The sequence below is a fragment of the Danio rerio genome, chromosome 15, assembly GCF_052040795.2.
Source record: "Danio rerio strain M-AB ecotype USA chromosome 15, GRCz13ab, whole genome shotgun sequence".
NCBI classification, from domain to species: domain Eukaryota; kingdom Metazoa; phylum Chordata; class Actinopteri; order Cypriniformes; family Danionidae; genus Danio; species Danio rerio.
The window spans coordinates 45,428,504-45,452,852 of NC_141035.1; the positions used below are offsets into that span (position 1 = coordinate 45,428,504).

The 24,349-nt window shown below is 33.8% G+C and overlaps 1 protein-coding gene across 7 annotated transcripts in view; it reads left to right on the top strand.

The window, feature by feature from the left end:
• The window catches only part of grik1b (glutamate receptor, ionotropic, kainate 1b), an 87,372-nt gene extending 64,166 nt beyond the window's left edge, over positions 1-23,206 (top strand). For 2 of the 7 annotated variants that reach the window (XM_087284622.1, XM_087284626.1), the window contains 10 exons: positions 493-600; positions 688-726; positions 4,200-4,313; positions 6,764-6,967; positions 8,510-8,733; positions 12,405-12,523; positions 13,719-13,936; positions 15,996-16,221; positions 19,341-21,563; positions 22,991-23,206. In XM_087284622.1, coding sequence (XP_087140748.1) covers positions 493-600; positions 688-726; positions 4,200-4,313; positions 6,764-6,967; positions 8,510-8,733; positions 12,405-12,523; positions 13,719-13,936; positions 15,996-16,221; positions 19,341-19,630 — 1,542 coding nt within the window. In that variant the 3' untranslated portion in view covers positions 19,631-21,563; positions 22,991-23,206. Of the gene's footprint in view, positions 1-492; positions 601-687; positions 727-4,199; positions 4,314-6,763; positions 6,968-8,509; positions 8,734-12,404; positions 12,524-13,718; positions 13,937-15,995; positions 16,222-19,340; positions 21,564-22,951 lie in introns of all 7 variants that reach the window. The other 5 variants (XM_087284621.1, XM_087284625.1, XM_087284624.1 and 2 more) reach the window with 3 other exon arrangements.
• Positions 23,207-24,349: the final 1,143 nt, after the last annotated feature.

Here is a 24,349-nt window from a genome sequence, read left to right on the forward strand (position 1 = left end):
GTGGCCTGTGAGTGTACATCTCCTTTATTATATTTTATTACGTTGCATTTGCTTTTTTTTACATTTAATTTTACTTTACCTTTAAAACACTTTACCTTTGCCTGACTTTTTCTTTACATTTTGTTCACCTTTAATTTTACTTTACCTGCACTTTAATTCAGTTTGTCACTTTTATTTTACATTTACTTCACTTCTACTTTACTTTTCGTTCCATTTAAATTATCTTCGCCTTTATTTCACCTTTACTATTCTTTGCTCTGCCTTTTCTTCACCTTAACTTTACCTTTATCTTAACTTTGCTTCACTCTTCTCCTAAACTTTACTCGAATGCACTTCACTTTTGTTTTGTTTTGTTTGGCGATGATCCCAATGCTGCATCTGGCATCCAAACTAACACTGAAAAAACAGATGAGCACTGTGAGTTTGATCTATTAATGGAAAAAAACGTAACACTCCATTAATTTAATGTGTAATTGTGTTTTGTGTGCTCAGGCTCAGTGGAACGGTCTGACCGGTCAGATCATCATCAACAAAACAGACGGCCTGAGGAAAGACTTCGACCTGGACATCATCAGCCTGAAAGAGGACGGTTTGGAGAAGGTAAAAACAGCCCACGATCTCAGTTCCATCGTCTGCTTCTGTCTGATCATACATGTCAATGTGGCCTTTCTGTTTTCTCTTCACAAGCCGTTGGAGAGCGGCCGTTTTAACAAAGTGTGGAAGAAGGTTGGTATTAAACACTTAGAAATGTGACGTGTTGGTCCCTTCTCTCCTTCAAAAAGCACTGCTGATGAACTGTAGTACCATGGTAATGATTTCATGAGATATGCAGTTACCATGTGCATACCATTACCATGGTATATTTTTCATCTGTGCCCCTCAACCTGAAATTTAATTTAATTTAATTTAATTTAATTTAATTTTATTTTATTTTATTTTATTTTATTTTATTTTATTTTATTTTATTTTATTTTTATACATTTTTTAAAATTAATAAAATTTTATTAGAATTATTTTATTTGAATTTATTTTCTTTATTTTATTTTCTTTATTTAAATTTATTTGAATTTATTTTATTGAAATTATTTTATTATAAATTAATTAATTTTATTAGTCTTTATTTTATTTTTACCTATTTTAACTTATATGAAACCAATAATACTGTGTAACAACAAATGTAATTATAGTTGTATTTTTATTTAATTTACTATGATTTAACGTTAAATTTTACGTTACGTTAAATGTTAAAGACACACAAATATTACTAATATTTATGTATTCATTTGTTTATTTATTTGTTTATTTATTGAGTTTGTTTAAGTTCTCAATCAATAAATTTAAGTTTAAGTATGATGATTAAATAACAAACTAAACACAAAATATGTATCTAGTAATATTTTATATTAATTTAATAATAATTTTTATTAATTCCTAAATGAATAGTGTCAGAAATGTGATGTTAAAGTCCTTTGTTCCATGGATAAAAGCACATTAAAAATATGCAATGATTGAAAAAAAAGTATTTCATTTGCCAGATATCCATCCTAATGTGAAGCAAATCTTTTCCCTTCCAAAAAAACAAAAAAAATGTTAAATTACGAGTGTTTCCCTGAAGCTGTTAGAGCAGGTTGTGGTTAGATCAGATATGGTTGTGGCCGGAAGTTACCAAGAATTTTTTATAGTATTTATCAAATTTCCCATTTACTGTATTTTATTAACGTCTGCCTCTACCCTAAACCCAACCATCACCGTAACATAAAAATTATATTTGTACCTAAAGTTATTTGTTATTTAATAAATTACCCAACAAATTGTATTTTACTAATGCCTATCTGCACCCCAATGCTAAACCCAACCATAACAGTACTGTAAAAATATTCATTATTGTTATACAGTGTTACAAAAATGATGCTATATAGATGTGAGTATCCGCAGCTATACCATTAGAGCAGGTGACTGTAGTATTGACAACCTAGCAATCAAAAATAAACTAGCCAAGCATAATAACAACAGCTGATTTGTGAGAGCCACAGGTTAATTGTTTATTCACATCTAGATAGGAAATAAATAAAAATATGATACACCGAATGTGAAAAAATTGTACTAGGTAATTTGATATTTCATGTGGAACAAAATGTGATGATATTTCCGGCTATGACAGAGAGTTGTGTCATGGAAGAAGGAAGCAAAACTTTTTTTAATTGCTTAACATAGTTATTATTAAAATCTGTTTAAAATGACATACTGTATGTTTAATGTTTGCATCATCATAGTTTATTCAGCAAGTGTTTTCCCATCTCGCATTATTCATTAAAGTTCAAAGTTGCCTAAAAATGAGCATAAAAACTTTTTTAATATAGGATTTTTATTCAAAATTGGTCATTTCTGTCACTGGTTTCTTGTGTGATACTTTGTAATGGGCAATAACACAGGCTGACAGAAACCCAGCTTATGATGCTTTCTTTTTCCAATTTGTTTTTCATCAGCAGCTGGGTCACTTATACATTATACTTAATTCTGACATTCAATTACTGCTGCATTATATAAACTCAAAGGGAGAGTTCACCAAAAACAAAATTATGTTTACCCACTTTTTACTTACCCTCAAGTGGTTTCAAACCTTTGTGAGTTTTTCTTTCTAGCTGTTGAACAGTAATGTAGATACTTTGAAGAATGCTGAAAACTTGTAACCATTTACTTCTATAGTAGGAAAAACAACTACTATGGAGGTGTTTACAGCATTAATCAAACTACTGTATTTTCTTTTGTGTTTAACAGAAGATAGAAACTCAAATCGGATTGAAACAAGCAAATAAATAAATAGTGACAGAATTTTCTTTTTTTTAAAAATTAATTTAATTTTATTTAATTTTATTTTATTTATTCTATTTAAATTATTTGATTTTATTTTAAATTAATTAATTTTAATTTAATTTATTTTTTTACCTATTTTAACTCTGTAACAGCAAATGTATCATAGTTGTATTTTTATGTAATTTACTATGATTTAACGTTAAATTTTGATGAATAAATAACAAACTAGACACACAAATATTGCTAATATTTATTTATGTATTAATTCGTTTATTTATTTGTTAATTTATTTATTGATTGAGTTTATTAAAGTTCTCAATCAATAAATTTGAGTATGTTTAAGTTTATTTAAATATGATGATTAAATAACAAACTAAACACACAAAAAAAAAAAAAAAAAATATATATATATATATATATATATATATATATATTAGAATTTATATCAGAATTTAAATTTTTGGGTGAACTATCCCTTTAACAAATCACTTAAGCTTTTTAACACGTTGTCAAACTTTCCATTAGAGACAGCAGAAAGCTCTGCAGCCGTCTCACTTCCGTCAAAGAGTCAACAATGCAGAGCTCAACTGATAAAACATCTGCTTATGAACACTAATTACACAATAAGCTCTCAGTTTGAAGACTCTTAATGTATATATTAAAGGCTGTGCATGACAGAGGAGACGTGGTGTAGCATGTAAAACACACATACAGTATACACACACTGTCAGAGAGCTTGCACTTTGCATGAATATACTTTAGTGGATTTACATTAATGGTATGCAAACGTTGTTAGGGATGGACTTTTTGTACAATTATATATTTGACTAAATACTCAGAAATACAGCTGTTTCCAGTGATCTTTCTAGATTTATTTTGTTTACATTATTAAATTCATTGTTAGATCAAATCTGGATTTATTTTCCTAGATTTAAAGCGTAATTGTTGACTTTTTCCCCTTTGTCTTGTTTACCTAGTGTTTTTGCTATGACCCTTCCACTGGTGTGTAATTGTTGTGCAATGTTTATTTGTTTGTTTGATTTTATTTAAATAAATTGTAATATTGTAATAGTTGTAATAATTATTGTAATAAATAATATCGTTGTACATATTCTATAAATGTAAATGTACTGTATATAAATGTAGTTATTCAATAGCTTGATTAGTTTCTTGTTGTCTCAATTTTATATCTGCCGAGACAAACTCCTTTTAAATATCTTTAAGTGCAACACATTTACCTTTAAATAACATTTCTGATCATGTTTAAAAGTACTGCATCTCCATTTCCCCCATTAAATAACTAGTCAATTACTTCTGAAAGAAATCTGTCCTCTCTGATCAGCACCAGACTGATGGTGTATTTGTGTGTTTGTGTTTTTCTTCAGATTGGAGTGTGGAACTCAAACACGGGTCTGAATCTGACAGACAGCAACAAGGACAAAAACACCAACGTGACCGATTCCATGGCCAACCGAACGCTCATCGTCACCACAATCCTGGTACAAATCAGTCAACTAACATTAAATTCGCCATGAAATGGAAGTTAAGGAAGTCCTTTTTTCCTCTATCATGATGTACATCCGCTTAAAACCGTTCTGAAATTAGAAACATGTGTAGGCTGCATGATTTTATCCTTTGGGAATCGATTGTATTGTTGGAAGATGGGCAATGCTAAAAAAAAATGACTGATAGCACCATCCTAAATTACTGATAGCTCAGCATTAAATAGGTACTTCGACATGAAGCACAGCTGCAGTCGGTGATCAATGAGATTAGCCGAGCGCAGGCAGGGAGAGGAGTTGAAAACAGAGCCATCAAGCCGGACAGCTGGACACTTCGGGGCTCAAAGTTGCGGCAGTCATGATGACCGATCACTTGGCGTCATCATTATTTTTAATTTATTTTTTATTTATGCAACAAAAGATTTACAATTAAAACAAAATACAGTCTCTACAAACTGTAGTTCAGTTTAAACATTAAGGGAATTTTTAATTAAATATATTACAAACGCATGAGAGAAATAAGGGGAAACGAGAGGCTAATATCAACATAAAAATAGGCTATACGTCTTGTTTGAATATGCTAAAAAAGGGGTTTACATTTATTCACATATATAGATATAAAACTTTCCAATATATATTAAAGTAAAACCCAAAACAATGTGTTTTGATTAAGTCTTAAACAATGATTAAGATTATTTTGGATAATGAAAGAAGCATTTTCAAAAAAGTACTTTAATCCAAAAAGATTGAACAAAAGCACATTCCTAAAATAAGTGAGCTACACTTTAAGTAGAAGTTTCCCAAAAAGACCAGGTATATATATATATATATATATATATATATATATATATATATATATATATATATATATATATATATATATATATATATATATATATATAATATTATTATAATTTTTATTTTATTTTTTCCCCAGAGATGGGTTGCGGCTGGAAGGGCATCCGCTGCGTAAAAACTTGCTGGATAAGTTGGCGGTTCATTCTGCTGTGGCGACCCTGGAATAATTAAGTTACTAAGCCGACAAGAAAATGAATTTATATATATATATATATATATATATATATATATATATATATATATATATATATATATATATATATATATATATATATATATATATATATATATATATATATATATATATGTGTATGTATATATTCAATATCTATATATATGTATATTTTATAATCCTAAAAATCATTTTAGAATTATTTAATAAAATAGTTCTTTAACTAAATTTGTTAAGAAACCTTTAGAGTGGCAGGATTAATGACGGTATTTATTTTATTACAAGTCTGTAAGACTTATTTGAGTTAATATTTAGGTTATTCACTAAAAAATATCATTTAAAACGTTCATGGAGCTAAATACAGTAAATAGTCTGTATAAAAAAAAACTGTGCAAGCCAGCCTTCATAACCATTTTATTTAACAAAACCTGATTACTGCAGTAAAATATTTGTAGTCTTAATAAGCATGATGTGTTTAAGATAGAGAGTGGATGATAAGTGAATTGTTTGTTTAGAAATTTGTGAATCGGAATTTGTCCAATATAATATACTCGAAACACACGTGGTTGTTGTCATACAGTGAACTCGGCCAATCATGTAATATCGGTGTCGTCATCAGACAGTCGTATGATCTCGGAGTACTGTCACGGTACTTTGATGCGGCATGTGACAGTCATAAGGCGTCAGCGCAACATTAATCCGGACAAAATTTCTATCCAGTATGCACCGTTTTAAGAGAGATTTTGATCAATCTGTGCAGCGCTGCATGAAGTCGAATGCACCTAATGACTCATAGCCCGCCCTAAAATACTGATAGCCATGCCCTAAATGACTGATAGCCTCGCCCTAAATGACTGATAGTCACACCCTAAGGGAGTAATAGCCCTGCCCCAATGACCGATAGCTCTGCCTTAAAGAAATGATAGTCCAGCATTAAATGACTAATAACCCCACCCTAAATGACTGATAGCACCACTCTAAAGGAGTGATTACCCCACCCTAAAGGACAGATAACCCTGCCCTAAAGGACTGATAGTCACGCCCTAAAGGACTGATAGCCCCACCCTAAAAGACAGACAGACAGACTGACAGACTGATAGACAGATAGATAGATAGATAGATAGATAGATAGATAGATATATATATAGATAGATAGATAGATAGATAGATAGATAGATAGATAGATAGATAGATAGATAGATAGATAGATAGATAGATAGATAGATAGATAGATAGATAGATAGATAGATAGATAGATAGATAGATAGATAGATAGATAGATAGATAGATAGATAGATAGATAGATAGATAGATAGATGTTTATGTGGTGGCAGAGGGAAATTTTTTCAATGCAATATTCTAAAATGTACATATGAAATAGGTGGATGTAAATATATCTGGTGTTTGTGTGCTGCAGGAAAACCCGTATGTGATGTACAAGAAGTCGGATAAGCCATTGTATGGGAACGACCGCTTCGAGGGCTACTGTCTGGACCTGCTGAAGGAGCTCTCCAACATCCTGGGCTTCTCTTACGAGGTCAAACTCGTGACCGACGGAAAATACGGAGCCCAGAACGATAAAGGAGAGTGGAATGGCATGGTCCGAGAGCTCATCGATCATGTGAGTCTAACTTTTGAGCCTGTATTACACCGGAAATTGCTACTGTGGTGTGTAAATGATGTAGTGTTAGAAATTGCTCATGGTTGGGTTTGTATCACGGTTTTAGGGTCGTATATACCGTTGAAGTCAGAATTATTAGCCCTCCTGATTTATTAGCCCCCCCTGTATGTTTCTGTTTTATGGAGAGCAGATTTTTCCAACACATGTCTAATCATAATAGTTTTAATAATTCATTTCTAATAACTGATTTATTTTATCTTTGGCATGATGACAGTACATAATATTTGACTAGATATTTTTCAAGATACTAGTATTCAGTCTAAAGTGATATTTAAAGGTTTAATTAGGATAATTAGGCGAGTCATTTTTATTATAAATATAGCTTAAGTGGGCTAATAATATTGACCTAAAAATGGTTTTAAAAAATTCAAAGCTGCTTTTATTCTAGCCGAAATAAAACAAATAACACTTTTTTTTATAGGAAATACTGTGAAAAATGTCTTTCTCTGTTAAACATCATTTGGGAAATATTTTTAAAAATTCACAGGAGGGCAAATTATTTTGACTTCAACTGTATGTTCAGTAAAAAACAAACAAAAAAAACAAGAAAAATTTTAAAGCAAAAGCAGAAATGAATACAGTATAGCAAAGATGCTACTAAAATAAACAGTGCTTTACGCATTTTTTTTAGGTATCTAATAGTAGTTTTCAGGTACAGAAACTGAAAAATATAATCAACTATAACACTGCATACTGTATATAAACTTCACTTAAATTAAATGAAGGTTAAGCATAACTGAGTAAAAAAAAAACTGAAATAATTAATTAATAAATCTGTTATTTATTACAGTTATTTATTTACTAGACAGTAAAAATTTTACAGACATTTGCAACAAAAAACTAAATCTGATCGAAAGTATACAATAAACTTTTTAGACATATTTTAAAAATAAATATAGTTAAATTAAACTATAAAAAAATGTGTTGCTTGAAATAAAAATAATGTTTGTTAAATAACTCCACTTCTTTTGTTAATAAAAAAAGACATAAAAACAAAATAAACAAAAATGAATTAACAAAAACTCAGTTGGCGTTTCTGTGTGGAGTTTGCATGTTCTCCCTGCCTTCGCGTGGGTTTCCTCCGGGTGCTCCGGTTTCCCCCACAGTCCAAAGACATGCGGTACAGGTGAATTGGGTAGGCTAAATTGTACGTAGTGTATGAGTGTGTGTGTGTGAATGTGTGTGTGGATGTTTCCCAGAGATGGGTTGCTGCTGGAAGGGCATCCGCTGCGTAAAAGCTTGCTGGATAAGTTGGCGGTTCATTCCGCTGTGGCGACCTGGAATTAATAAAGGGACTAAGCCGACAAGAAAATGAAATGAAATGAATTAACAAAAAACTAATAACGATTAGTTTTTAGTAAATTTAGTAATCATTAAATCAGAACATTTTTTAAATATATAATAATAAAATCTAAAATAGTGTCTGAAATAGCAGTAAATGTGTGTAACTCAGGGTGTTGACCCTGTCTGTGTTGAGCTCAGGTGGCAGATCTGGCCGTGGCTCCGCTCACCATCACTTACGTTCGAGAGAAAGTCATCGATTTCTCCAAGCCCTTCATGACTCTGGGGATCTCCATTCTCTACCACAAACCCAACGGCACCAATCCAGGCGTTTTCTCCTTCCTGAACCCGCTTTCTCCAGACATCTGGATGTATGTTCTTCTGGCCTGCCTCGGGGTCAGCTGTGTGCTCTTCGTCATCGCCAGGTGAATGAATATTGTATTGTGCGACCCTACTTTGTGTTCAGTCGAAGAAAGAAGTGAGTTGAAGGAAGGAAGAACCAGATTTTCTTAAGTCTAATAAAACACATGTCATCCTAAATGTATGGCCAGTGTGATGGTCAATGGCTTTATTTCCAGTTAAGCAAGATTAGTTGTGTGGACAGCACATGTGAAACACAATAAAGAGATCAAGCGGCCAAAAAAACCAATACACCTGACTGATCCGAGCTCCCATGATGCATCACAAATGACGTGTCATTAAATAAAAGCAACAGAGCAATATCTTTTATTGATTTCTATTGAATGATTGATTTATGGATGTTTATTGTTAGTAGAAATACAGCTTTAGGTGTCTGTCTGACATTTAGTTGATGTGGTGTTAGTATAATAAATATTAGAGGCTTTATATTAGAAGTGCACAATCAATTTGTTATGATCCCAGTGTTGATGGTAAGATTAGGAAACATTATGATTTATTTCAGGGCCGCTGCTGGCCAAAAAGGTGCCCTAAGCGAAATTTTACTGTGGTGCCCACACTGAGGAGCAAAAACACACATGGACTCACACAAACATGTGTATTTAAACATATATATATATATTAATATATATATATATATATATATATATATATATATATATATATATATATATATATATATATATATATATATATATATATATATATTAATATATATATATATATATATATATATATATATATATATATATATATATTAGGGGTGTCACGATTTAAAAATTTATGCTCAATTTCGATTATCGAATCAAAAAATAGAATCGTCGATGCTGCCACGCCCTCATGTTACGTCAGCTTGGCTTGCCAAGCGGGAAAAAAACAGGCTTGTTGAAGTGCTTGTTAAACTGCAGAAGCAGGAGACCAGTCGAGAGAACTTAAACCCTCTCCTCTTTCAATGAAGTCGCCGGTGTGTAAGCATTTTGGATTTCCAGTGAGTTATGTTGACAACGTTCTTGTTGTCGACAAAAAAAAAAACACAGTTTTGCAAGCTCTGCTATGTACGTATTACGTACGATTCGTCTGATAGACAACACCGGCATCGCGATCCTCCGCCCGCCCCCGTTGCAAATCTGCTCGCGAAAAGTACACACTCAGGCCCTGTTTACACTGTCTTTGTTTTTAAATGGCATTTTAGAACGACAACGACTTGAACATACACAGTGGCGTGTAGCATTTCTGAGCAGCCCTCCTTCCTCTCTACCTCTGAAAATGCACATCACGTGACCACACAGACACAGACGCACATACAGCCATGCGCTCGAGACAGCAGGTCCAGGCAGTCAGAGGACTGCTTCAATCTTTCACTCACTTGTACTTAGTCATTTTAGCGAACACCTCAGATACTGTTGGCTGGTTCCTGTTGGTTGTGCGTCTTTTTTACCGACGCCATTATAACGACACAGATCACTGCCTATTCACGAGTCCCGCAGAAAAAAGTGATTGACAGGTGGTAATTATGTGTGTATCTTGCCTTTATTCATTTACTGTACGATTTGTTTATGGATAAAACAAAGACCATGCAGGTCAGGTAGTTTAAACGGTAGGCTACAAATAATTAATTGGTCATTAATTAATTAATTATTCATAATCGAAAATCGAATCGAATCGTGCCTTTAGAATCTAAAATGTAATCGAATCGAGAATTTGGAGGATCGTGACACCCTTTATATATATATATATATATATATATATATATATATATATATATATATATATATATATATATATATATTGTAGCACGCAGGCACGCAATGAGGAAAAATATACTGCTTGCATTAAAAAAGCGCTCATATTCTTGCGCAATAATAAGAAATATAATATAGATCGCGCCATCAAACACATGAAACCGAAAGTAACGACCGTGGTTTTAAAAATGTAAGAAGTAAAAGTAGTCAGAAAAATAAGCAGTGGAGGAAAGTACTGATACCAGAAAGATCTACTTAAGTATAGTAACAAAGTTCTTCCCATCTCTGTTCAGTTCCACTCAAGATCTCCATGACCTCTGACCTGGTTTGGTGGTTCCTGAAAATAGAATTACAAAGAGACAGACAAACGCATTCTTATTTGGTAACACTTTACAATAAGGTTCATTAGTTAATGCATTTACTAACATGAACTAATCATGAACAACACAGGTACAGCATTTATTAATCATAATTGAACATTTACTAATGCATTATTAACATTCAAGTCCATGCTTGTTAACATTAGTTAATGCACCATGAGTTAACATGAACTAACAATGAACTACTGTATTTTCATTAACTAACGTTTATTAACATGAATAAATACAGTATTAAATGTACTGTTCATTGTTTGTTCATGTTAGTAAATGCATTAATCAACATTAACTAATGAACCTTATTGTAAAGTGTGACCAAACATTCTTATATTACAATAATACAATACAATATAATATAATATAATACAATATTACAATAAACAATGTGTAAACTTTATTCATTAGTTAAAATCATTGATTAAATACTGATTCAAATAATCATATTAATAAAGTAATGAGAAAAAGCATAACTGTTGATCCATGCTGGGACGGATTGGAAGGCAGAAATCGGAAGCCATCAAAACACTTAAAATTATACTTAAATTCTTCTGAACTGGAAGAGCCCACACCCTCCTTCTCACTCTTGTTGGATAAGAAATGTTCTTTATTTTATGAAATTAGAAAAAATTAGGTACTCTCTTCACCGAACTAGCACATATTTATACGCAAATATGTCCAAACTCTTCAGCTTGACCCTGCTCCTTCTGATTGAGTCCCCACCCCCTAATGCCCAGCTTTTATGGGAAACTACTTCTGGTCAACACATTGTAGACTTGTTTTTTATATATATAAGATTGCACTAGTGTTGTTGTTTTTTATTTTATTTATCTATTTATTTTATTATCTTATTTTTATTTATTATTGTTTATTTATTTTTACTATTACTATTTGCTCAAAATACTCTTCAGTGTATTTGCTTATTGTTACATGTTTATGTCTTTGTAAATTTTTGTAATGTTTCACAATGTATAAATAAAACATTTAAAAAAAAAATTATACTTAAACGTTACAATTTTTACATTATGAAATAACCGTATACATCAAAATCTTTTTGATTAACTAATTTACTCATAATTTAAAATGAAATGTTTCAAATTTCAAATTACATTTAAAATGAAATGTTTTCCGGATTCATGGACATAGGTTACCTTAAAGTGATGCACAGGATTCATCTTGTGCTTTTTTCCTCTTCTCGGCTCCAGTAAGCTGTTGTCTTTTCTCGGGCTGTAGCTTGCATCAAGTATAATCATATGCTCATAGCAGCCGCAAGCGTTAAGTGGGCAGGGTCGCACGTATGCACGCACCGGAAAAAACTACGTCACATGTTTTTTGCGTTTGGCATAAAATGCATTTTTTTTATGTATTTATCAACATATTATCAATACATTTTTATTTACACTCAGTTTATGTTAATATTACTAAATAAATATGAATATATTTTTTGAGCAACCGACATGGTGCTCCCCTCTATAGTTGGTGCCCTACGCAACCTGCGTACTCTGCAGAACAAATAAGTGCAGAACTGGTTGTATATTGTGTGTATCGTGTGTGTTTCCTCAGGTTTACTCCGTACGAGTGGTATAATCCTCATCCGTGTAACCCAGACTCAGATGTGGTGGAGAATAACTTTACCCTGATCAACAGTGTGTGGTTCGGTGTTGGAGCTCTGATGCAGCAAGGTCAGCTTTTACACACATCATTGTTTCATACTCCAGAGGAAATGATTATTGTTTATTTAGATGCTCATTAGCCACTACCAGTTTAATTTAATTTAATTTAATTTAATTTAATTTAATTTAATTTAATTTAATTTAATTTAATTTAATTTAATTTAATTTAATTTAATTTAATTTAATTTAATTTAATTTAATTTAATTTTTCATTCATTCATTTTCTTTTCGGCTTTGTGCCTTTATTAATCAGGGGTTGCCACAGAGGAATGAACCGCTAACTTATCCAGCATATGTTTCACACAGCGGATGCCCTTCCAGCTGCAACTCAGCACTGGGAAACACCTATACACTCTCATTCACACACATACACTACGGACAATTTAGCTTACCCAATTCACCTATACTGCATGTCTTTGGACTTGTTGGGGAAACTAGAGCACCCCGAAGAAACCCATGCCAACATGAGGAGAACATGCAAACTCCACACAGAAATGCAAACTGACCCAGCCAGGGCTCGAACCAGTGACCTTCTTGCTGTGAGGCAATTTTGTTACCCACTGTGCCAATGTTACGCCTTTATTCGATTTTATTTTATTTTATTTTATTTTATTTTATTATTTTATTTATTTATTTAAAAAAATTATTTTATTTTATTTTATTATTTTATTTATTTATTTTTATTTATTTTTTATTTTATTTTAGTTTATTTTATTTTATTTAGTTTATTTACTTATTTTTATTTTATTTTTTGTCAATGTAATATTAACCATTCACACTGTTTTTTATTATTCATTAATTTGATATTTTATATTAGATAAAGATTATATTATTCTTTTGTAATATTATTACACCGTTATAATATTAGTGTAATAATATCAACTAATTTAAATTGTTTTGATTTGTTATATTACATTGTTTTATTTATTGTATAATTTATTATAATAATACAATAATAATATAATAACACATCTAATTTTTTATTATTTGATTGAATTGTTTATGAATTGTTTTAACACATTTTATGCTATTTATTCAATCTAAATAAATGTTTTTTTTTAGTAAATTGAACTGATTTTAAGCACACATAGAAATACACATTTTATGTGTAACAAGATAACAAGATAACCACAAAACAACTGAAAACATCTGATGAATATTTGCACGTTATTAAGAAATGCTTGGATTTGTTTTCTGTGGTCAGGATCGGAGCTGATGCCCAAGGCTTTATCCACAAGGATTGTGGGAGGAATCTGGTGGTTCTTCACCCTCATCATCATCTCCTCATACACTGCAAACCTCGCTGCTTTCCTGACCGTGGAGAGAATGGACTCTCCCATCGACTCTGCTGATGACCTGGCCAAGCAGACCAAGATTGAGTATGGCGCTGTGAGGGACGGATCCACCATGACCTTCTTTAAGGTCAGCCACCACCTCTGAACATCAACACAGAACATATATTATATTTACTAGAAATCATATAGTTAAAGGTGCCCTGAAATGCCTTGAAATGCGCAGCTTTCTTCAAAGTGTGATTTCATTTAAACTGAAATTTGAAAACAGGGCGGGGCATATCATGTAGCTCCTCCTCTTTTCTAAAACAGCCAATAGTGTTCTGTTTATATCACAGCTCTGCTAGCTGACATAAGGACATCAGACATTACAATCTGGCTGCATTAGTAAACTTCTATACTATATACTAGGCAAGAAGTAGCCGCATTTGATGGATGCTACACTATCCCATAATGCAACACGAGAGAATTCATGAACAGTCTCATTCACTTCTATTGATTTTTAGTAGTTAAAAACTTTGTGATGTTGCAAACTGATATTCTTTTATATAATATTCTATTTTTTATGTATATTAGGGGTTGCACCAACTAGTCGACTATTCTAATACTGATACTAATAAATAATAACCATCAGTTTTGATTTGAGAGGGACTTTAATGCAGTATCTGGGTGTTTTGTGCTGTGGTTGTAGGTCAGTGAGGTTTGGTACAGGCACAGATTGGCAGGAATGATTACAGGACAGTGTGTTTTCAGCATGTAGAGAGTGAATGAAAGCAGCTTATAGGAGGAAGGGAGTGTTATGAGAGCGTCTGTCACTGCAGATGAGGATTTTACTGCAGAAATAAGACACGAGGGCAGGAAATCCAGCGGTAAGATCAGCATACTGTACATTTACTCAAAGCTTTAACAATAAGCATGGCTGAATGAGGGGTTTAGCAGAAGAAACTGAAAGTTTGTGAATGTCATCTTCAAGAAATCAGTTGTTTTGGCAGTTATTTTATTTTATTATATTATATTATATTATTTTATTTTATTTTATTTTAAAATTTAAGTAATTTAAACTATTCACATTTTCTACTTGTTTAAAATTCTTTAATTTAATTAAAACATTTTTTTATATATTTTTATTAATTTAATTTAATTTAATTTAATTTAATTTAATTTAATTTAATTTAATTTAATTTAATTTAATTTAATTTTATTTTATTTTATTTTATTTTATTTTATTTTATTTTATTTTGGTGAAGTAATGTAAACTATTCACATTTTCTATTGATTGTTTAAATTTCTTTAATTAAATTAAATTTTATTTTATTTTATTTGATAAAGTAATTTGATAAAGTAATTTAAATCATTCGCATTTTCTACTGTTTGTTTGATTCATTATTTATTAATTTTATATTTTATATTAGATAAAGCAAGTTATATCATGCTTTTGTAATATGATTACACCCTTTTAACGTCACTGTAAATAATTATTTATATATGTTTTTTTTTATTTTGATGTAGTATTTTAAACGTTTTTTCTATTATTTTATTTTATTTTATCCATGTTCAGTTACACCATTATGACATTATTGTAAATAATTATTTTATTTTATTTGAAAAGCTGACTTTTTTAATTAATCAAAAATAATAATTAATAGGTTTTTTAATAACAGAATGTTCTGAAATTTAAAAAATAAAAATACTTAAAAATACCTATGGTGGCTCAGTAGTTAGCACTGTCGCCTCACAGCAAGCAGGTCTCTGGTTTGAGTCCTGGCTGGCCCAGTTTCTGTGTGGAGTTTGCATGTTCTCCCTGTGTTGGTGTGGGTTTTCTTCAGGTGGCGTCCCCCACAGGCCAAACACATGCGCTATAGGTGAAATGAATAAGCTAAATTGGCCGTAGTGTATGAGTGTGTGTGTGTGTGTGTATGAGTGTATATGGATGTTTCCCAGTTCTTGGTTGCAGCTGGAAGGGCATCTGCTGCATAAAAAAATATGCTAGATAAGTTGGCGGTTCATTCCGCTGTGGCGACCCCTGCTTAATAAAGGGACTAAGCCGAATGAAAAAGAATGAATGAATAAATATACATACTCAAATATTAAAAGTTCCTCATATTTTGATGGTTTAATTCATATTGTATGACATTATATTCAATATATTCGCTGAATTATAATGCTCTGATGCTTTCATTGGTTTGCAGAAGTCGAAGATCTCTACATATGAGAAGATGTGGGCGTTCATGAGCAGCCGGAAGAACACAGCGTTGGTGAAGAACAACCGCGAAGGCATCCAGCGGGTCTTGACCACTGATTACGCTCTCCTGATGGAGTCCACCAGCATCGAGTACATCAGCCAGAGGAACTGCAACCTCACGCAGATCGGGGGACTCATCGACTCTAAGGGATATGGCGTCGGCACTCCCATCGGTAAACTGAAAATTTATGAGGACATGCCAGGGCTTTAGGTAGCTCTGCATTTAACCACACACTGTATAATCTACACCTTCATTTAACTTAAAAACTAACTATTAAAAAAAATAAATAGTAATGTTACCTTCTGAGAACTTCCTGATGCTACACATGTAGTTTATACAGATTAATGAAAGTTTGATGTATTTTTGTCTTAATGGTTCAGTAAAATCACTGTGCATTGAGACTATAACCTTCTTTTCTTCCATTTTGTTTACAATAATGAGAAAACTTCCGTCACAGAAATGTAAGCCTCTGCCATTTTCCTTTCTGTCTTTTCCCACGGGGAGCTCATTCTCTCATTGAGTGTGATTCAAGGGGATTACTCTCATTTTAATTCAGCAATGTATTTTTTTAAAAGCGAATTAATCTAAAAAGTAACTCGAGTTACGTTTTTTTAAAAAGTAACTCAAATATTATTACTACATTTCTTAAAGTAATGTGTTATTTTACTCTTTACTTGAAAAAGTATTAATATTATGTAACTCGCTTCACTTGTAATGCGTTACCTACAACACTGGTCTTAATATTTATATAGCTTTTATCTTTGTTTTAAGTTAAATTAATCTTGAAAGAAAATGAAATACCAACTTGCTGGATTAAAAGAGTAACATAATTAAATTGAAAAATAATTATTAATCATTTTTATATTTTATAATATTTCTGTTCTGTTTTTGAAATTAAATGAAAGCTAAAAGTTTTATCATTTCACTTATCGATAAAAAAATATTGATATTTATTTTATATACAGTTGACGTCAGGATTATTAGCCCCCCTGAATTATTAGCGCCCCTGTTTATTTTTTTCCTGAATTTCTGTTTAATGGAGGGAAGATTGTTTCAATACATTTTTAAGCGTAAAAGTTTTAAAAACCTATTTCTAATAACTGATTTATTTTATCTTTGCCATGATGACAGTAAATAATATTTTACTAGATACTTTTCGTGACACTTCTATACAGCTTAAAGTAAGTTTAAAGGCTTAACTAGGTTAATTAGGTTAACTAGGCAGGTTAGGGTAATTAGGCAAGTTATTGTATAACGATGGTTTGTTCTGTAGAATATCGGGAAAAAATTATCTTAAGGGGCTAATAATTTTGTCCCAAAAATGTTTTTTAAAAAATTAAAAACTGCTTTTATTTTAGGCGAAATAAAACAAATAAGACTCTCCCTAGAAGACAAAATATTATCAGACATACTGTGAAAAATTTTTTGGTCTGTTAAATATCATTTGGGAAATATTTAAAAAAGAAAAAAAATCAAAAGGGGGCTAATAATTCTGACTTCAACTGTATATATATATATATATATATATATATATATATAATTTTATTTTTACATATAATATATTTTATATATATTTATAATATAGTATATGCATTTAGTATGAATTAGTATGTTGCTAGTATGATTAGTATATTGTTAGTATGATTGGTATGTCGTTAGTATGTTTCTAGTATGAATTGGTATTTCGTTAGTATGTCCAATGTAAAGTCAATGGCTGTTTTTTTTTTTTTTTTTTTACAAAGGAAGTCTATAGGACAGTTGCTAGGGTGCCATAAGTGGTTGCTAGGGTGTGGCTAGTATGTTGAAAGGTGATCAGTGATTGGTAGATTGGTAGTCTGAGTTAAATGAGTGTAACCTTAGTTCTGTATGATAGTCTGCCAGACCCGGACCCGACCAGATTTCTGCGGTGCGGAAATAAATTTCCGAATAAAGCACGGGAGCGGTCGGTAACGGGTTTTATTAGTGACGGGTCATCTAGCGATATCGCTCCCGACTCCCGAGCGAGCGAGCATGCGAAATTATGTGTGTAAATGAAATAGCGTGATGCTGTGTTTAGCTTGTTTGTTGCTGTTTGTGTGTGTGTGTGTGTATGTGTGTGTGTGTGTGCGCGTGTGCGCGAATGAGAGGTTTTGTGTGTGCGCGTGAATGAGTGAGAGAGTTTTGTCTGTGTGTGTGTGTACTTGGTGATTATGTGTGTTTGTGTGTGTTAGTGTGCTCGCGCGAATGAGAGAGAGAGAGAGAGAGCTTTATCTGTGTGTGTGCAGACAGTTTGTTATAGCCTGTCTGGACTGTATAGGGGGGTGGTTTTCGGTTTTGCTCTCCCCCCGCTCTTTAGCGGGATCGGGCGCGGCGGGTAGAAAACGGGGCGGGTCGGGCAGCGGGATAACAAATGCTTAATATAAGCGGGAGCGGTTGGGTTCAGGCTTAAACCTGGTGGGTACGGCGAAATGTAGTCCCGCACAGATCTCTGGTCTGGCGCTAAGTTATAGGTCACAAAATTTGGTCCAATGTTAAGTCAAAGGGACTTCCAAATTTCAAAACTTTCAAAAGTTCAGAATTTTCCGGGACAGTTTTCAGAAAACTGTAAATCGGATCAGTTGGAAAAGATATAGCAACTTAATTCTGTATAGTTTGGAGGTTTGGAGTTAGTTTGGTGGTTGTAGTATGAACCGTCTAGGAGAAGATGCATTCTTAAAATAGCCTAAGAAGAAGAAGAAGTTTATGTAGTATAACAGTATGTTGCTTTCTCAAGCCACCATAATAACCGTGAAAATTGTAAATGTAGGTTTAAAAATCGTGGTTAAAACCTTTAAACAATAAATAGTTATTCGTTTAAATACATTTTTATTACAATATATTATTTTTATATAATAGAATATTTATTTCAGGGCGCGATATTGTGGTTAGCTGTGTTACCTCACGGCAAGAAGGTCGCTGTTTCGAGTCCCAGCTGGGTCAGTCGGCGTTTCTTTGTGGACTTTGCATGTTTTCCCCAGGTTGGCGTGGGTTTCCTCTGGGTTCCCCCACAGTCCAAATACATGTGCTATAGGTGAATTGAATAAACTAAATTGGCCGTAGTGTATGTATGACTGTGAATTTGTGTGTATGGATGTTTCCCAGTACTGGGTTGCGGCTGGACGGACATCCGCTGTATAAAACATATGCTGGATAAGTTGGGGGTTCATTCCGCTGTGGCAACCTCTGATGAATAAAAGGACAAAGACGTAGGAAAATAAATAAATAAATAATTTTCATTTAAGTGAATAATAAATATCCCTCTGTGTCCCTCAGGCTCTCCGTACCGTGACAAGGTGACGATCGCCATCCTTCAGCTGCAGGAGGAAGGAAAGCTGCACATGATGAAGGAGAAATGGTGGAGAGGAAACGGCTGTCCTGAGGAGGACAGTAAAGAAGCCAGCGCTCTCGGTGTGGAGAATATCGGAGGAATCTTTATCGTGCTGGCGGCTGGACTCGTGCTCTCCGTCTTCGTGGCAATCGGAGAATTCATCTACAAGTCCAGAAAAAACCTGGACATCGAGGAGGTGAGCGTCGGACAGTGCGAATGGCACAACAAATACTGACAAAAACTACTTGACTTCTCGGCGCTCTGAAACACGGATTTTACAGTACCTGCGCCATTATATAGGGGGCGATGTTGGACAGCGAGCAAAATTTTGCGTTTTATTTTCACCGTTTTTATGTCAGATGGATTTTTGGCGATGTTGGACAGCGAGCAAAATTTGACGTTTTTTTTTTCACAGTTTTCATGTAATGTGGATTGCGGTGATGTTGGACAGCCAGCAAAATTTGACGTTTTTCATGTTTTTCACGGATTTCTGAGGTGAAAGACGAGATGAAGACAGGAGTGTTTGTTTGCAGTTCGACCATTTACTCAAGTTACTATTTACTAGAGTAGTTCACATCCATGTTGTTTGTATTTTGATCATATGGGCGTTATTTTTCAATTTAATTTATGATAAGACATGTCTGGTTATGCATACATTTTTTTCAGGCTAAAATGAGGATTTGAAGCTTCATTCATTCATTCATTCATTTATGGGTTGGTTGTCTTGTGGTTACTGAGAAACCTTCGATTTTATTCTGGAATGCAGGAATTATGTTTTACTTTTAGGCTTATTTTGACCATCTTAGCCTTTCTCTCTTAAAATTACTTGGTTTATTAGCAATTGTTGGCAAGAAATACTGACACTGATTTCCGGAAATACTGATTTCCGAACTATTTTTATGCCTCAACCCTCTGAAACACAGACTCTGCAATTCCTTCGCCGTTTTATAGGGGGCGATGTTGGACAGTGAGCAAAATGTTTCGTTTTTTCTTTTCTTCCATTTTTCCATCTCAGACAGATTTCTGATGTGAAAGATCAGGTGAAGACACGACTGTTGGTTGGCAATTCGACTATTACGCAGGTTACTATTTACTAGAGTAGTTCACATCCATGTTGTTTGTATTTTTATCATACGAACGTTCCTTCTTATTGTAATTTATGATAAGATAAAAGGTGATTTTGTTTCCATGTTAAAATGTTCATTTGAAGCTTCATTCATTATTTGAAGGGTCAATTTTAAAATTAATTGTTTGATTTAATAACTGTTGACAACAAGTACTGACTTCAAGGTTTCTGAACTTCTTTTACTTCTCGACCCTGTGAAAAGTGGACCCATTGGCCGTGTCTGGTCTTGTCTTGACCAAAAAAGATACGCATGAACACAAAACTGACAACAGCAGACTGAAATGAGAGCCGTGTTATGCTCCTATGTGAGAGGATGCACCAGCAGGGGGCAGTATGTGTATTGTCATTATACAAATGGGAAACCAAAAATAGTGCTGCACACATACAAACTGTAAACAAAGCAACTTTTAGTACCATTTTGACAGTACTTCTCTAACAATTCATGTTGTTTGCACAAATTTGAGAAATGCAACGAAAATTACAGCCGGCTTCTTTGTGTTTCCTCTTAACTCAAATAGTTTGCTTAGTTTTGACACTTCAGTTTTTGTTCTCGCACTGATTGATTGCTGAGCAATGAGAGGCTTTCTTTCACCAACGCTGATTTTACATGAGTCAACTCACTTTGACGCTAACTAGAGAGGTAAACACACCAATCAAACTAACGCTACAGACGCTGCCCAACAGCTGACTATTTTTTTTTTGGTGTTTTTTGGTGTTTCCCGGCCTTTAGGCAAGTATTGAAATTAGCCTTTGTTGAAATATAAAGACATGAGTCTTACGGCTCATGCACACCAGGACGATTTTTTCTCCTGCTTATAGTTAAAGTTTTTCAAGATGCTTTTCAGCATTCGTACCCAAGTGACTTTCATTGGCAGTGAGCAGAGTGAACATGCAAAATCACTTACTGACGTTAGATGGTGCTTAATGAAAAACAGAAAAACTCCGGTACACAAGGTGGCGCTGAGCAATTTTACACTTCTGACACTCACATTTATAGCATAAGCTTTTCCACTTCTGTTTAACCCTCTCCAATACAGCCAGGGCCGGCACGTCCATATAGGCAACCTAGGGCAGCAGAATATCGAGGGGGGGGTCCGCGACACCTCCCTCAACACTCGTGTCCTCAGTTATGTCCACATAGGGTTGTAACAATATACCGGTATGACGGTTTACCACGATTTGAACGTGCACGATTATCATACCATGAACAATTGCATATCAACGGTTTTAACCCTTAAAGACCGAGACAGCCGCCCGCGGCTAAAAATAAGTAACGTTATTGCTCTTAAATGTTTAATAACTTTTGATCCGCTGATCCGATTCATACAATTCAAAGATTGGCATAAAGAAGAGAATCTCAGCTTTCTAGTGCTGTATCACATAACATTCGCGGACTTTCAGAGGCTCCGGAATCAGTGCGGTTACGTCATCAACATTTGACAACGCTGATTTGACAAAGAAACGCTCGTCACTGTGTCTCCGGACAAATCAGACATGATACATCGATGCATTGTCCCTCCTCCATGCCCAGATTGGTTCAAACTCGCTATATCACAACCAATAAGCATAGGTTTCGCTTTTGTTTGTGGACTAAGCTTTTTGAACAACACGGAATGAGAGATAGGCATACATTTATGCGCGGCTAAATAAAACGCAAAAAAAAAAAGTTTTGCATGAAATAATTCTCATACTAAGTACTTTTGCATGCACAGCAGCACAGAAACATGACAAAACAGTGACACAGCAAAGACGAACTGCTGCTCGTGCTGTTTTCAAAAGACGCAAATGAAGATGCAGCTGTTTGTCTGCATTGCAGACAACCATATCCATATCCATAGACAACCATATCCATGCTGGCACATAAAACCTAAGGATGTTCCATATTGAATCTAGTTTCGTTATGTAACTATTTATAGTATAGTAAATATTTATATCTATTTTTTACTGAGGATTTGCACCATGTTTATTTGGACTTTACTTGGACTTTGACACATTATTTATTATTTTCTTATTTTTTTATTTGTTCATTGTAAGTGGTGTTGTTTATAGTAACTAAAAATATATTATTTGGAAAAAGTCAAATTTGCTTCACTTTTCTATTATTTTGTAACATTTGTAACATACCGTATACCGCGAAACCGTCAAACCGTGGTATTGTTTTAGACGATTATCATACCGTGAAAAATTCATACCGTTACAACCCTATGTCCACAACACCCCTCTCACCCCGCCTCCTCAGTTATATCCGCGCCTAGGGATAGAGAATAGAGAGAGGACGGCATCCATGACACCTCCCTCAACACCCGCGCCCTCTGTTATGTCTGTGAGAGTTTGATAACCGGTCATTTCCGTTTTCACTTTCGAGTTGAGGGCGGAGTGATCATCCTTTGCCTAGAGCCGTAGTTCAGCTTGCTCCGCCCCTGAATACAGCACACAAAAGTTTGCTGGAAAAATTTACAAGCATGAAAGAAGATTAAGTGAAATGAAACTCATCCTACTTGATCTGCAATTCCTATGTGCTAAGCTCGAGTGTTTTCCGCTTGAGCACCACCAAGTGGTGTTACTGTAACTTCAGCAGCTCAATGCACATAAACAAAAGCACCAGTCTCATTGGTCGACTAGTTTTTAACGCAACATGTCAAACAAAAAGACAAGCCTGAGGTGTTTTTTTTTTTTTTTAAAAAGACATTTACATCTGCCATTTTGCCTGTGCACGCTCAAATTGGCAGTTTGTTTTATTACAAGGCAATTAAATGTTGGTGATGAGCTTAAACTAAAATTGTCCCACAACATGTGCACGTTTGTTTGCAGACTATTACGCAAGTTACCTTTTAGTCGAGTAGTTCACATTCATGTAGTTTTTTTTTTATTAAAAAAAAACTTTTTTCTTTGCAGAAGAAAGCCTCTTTAAGGCTGATTCATACTTCTACGTCAAGCACACGCTTATGGCCCGGTGCAGCCTTTGCGCATACTGTGACACTGTGGCAGATCCCAACGCTGATGCACACTTCTCAAAAAATGTAACTACACATCGTAACGACATGTAACGCAAGTTCTGTGATTGGTCGGCTTGGTAGCGGTGTCGAGTGTGGGCGGTGCTGAGAGCCGCGAGCCCAATGGAGCGAGTGTTCACAGATGTCGAGTCTCATGAAGGAGCTCCAGATGGAAACCTTTGTTTTCTGTTTACCTTATGATTAAAGTTGTTGCACATACGCCGGTTTCCATGTCTAAATGAGCGCGTTTTAGCTACTTGTACATTAGGGTAGCCTTCTGAAAAAACAAAACACCCACAAAGAAACTCGACACGGAGGAAGATAAAAGCCTACTGCCTGATAGCATTTCGGAAGTGCTATTGCAGATCAACACAAACAGAAGTATAAATGCATGACTATGAGCAAGGCAGGCGCCGTAGGTCACGCTGATCACTCAACGCAGAAGTACAAACCAGCTAATGAAATAGCCAGTAGGTGGCATCAAATCCCATACTGATCCTCTCAAATGATTCAAAATGATGGAGCACGTGATTCACTCTATAAATAGATCATCAAGTCATTGAATCAAATGATTGGTTCAAAATCAGATTCTTTCAGGAATTAACCACTGCAGTGTTGCTCTGTTCTGCACCGGCTTTGTTTTGAATTGTTTTCGTTGGAAAACCAGATTAATCATAATTATAGATTTTGGACTTTCAAGATGCGTTTTGTTTTCTGTTTTTACCAAAATGAGTAGCATAGTCAATAATGTCAAGTCACTCAATGTTAAAAGGGGAATAATTTGAACAGTATTTCACACATTTAAGTGAGATTAAACAAACATGTCCACGATAGA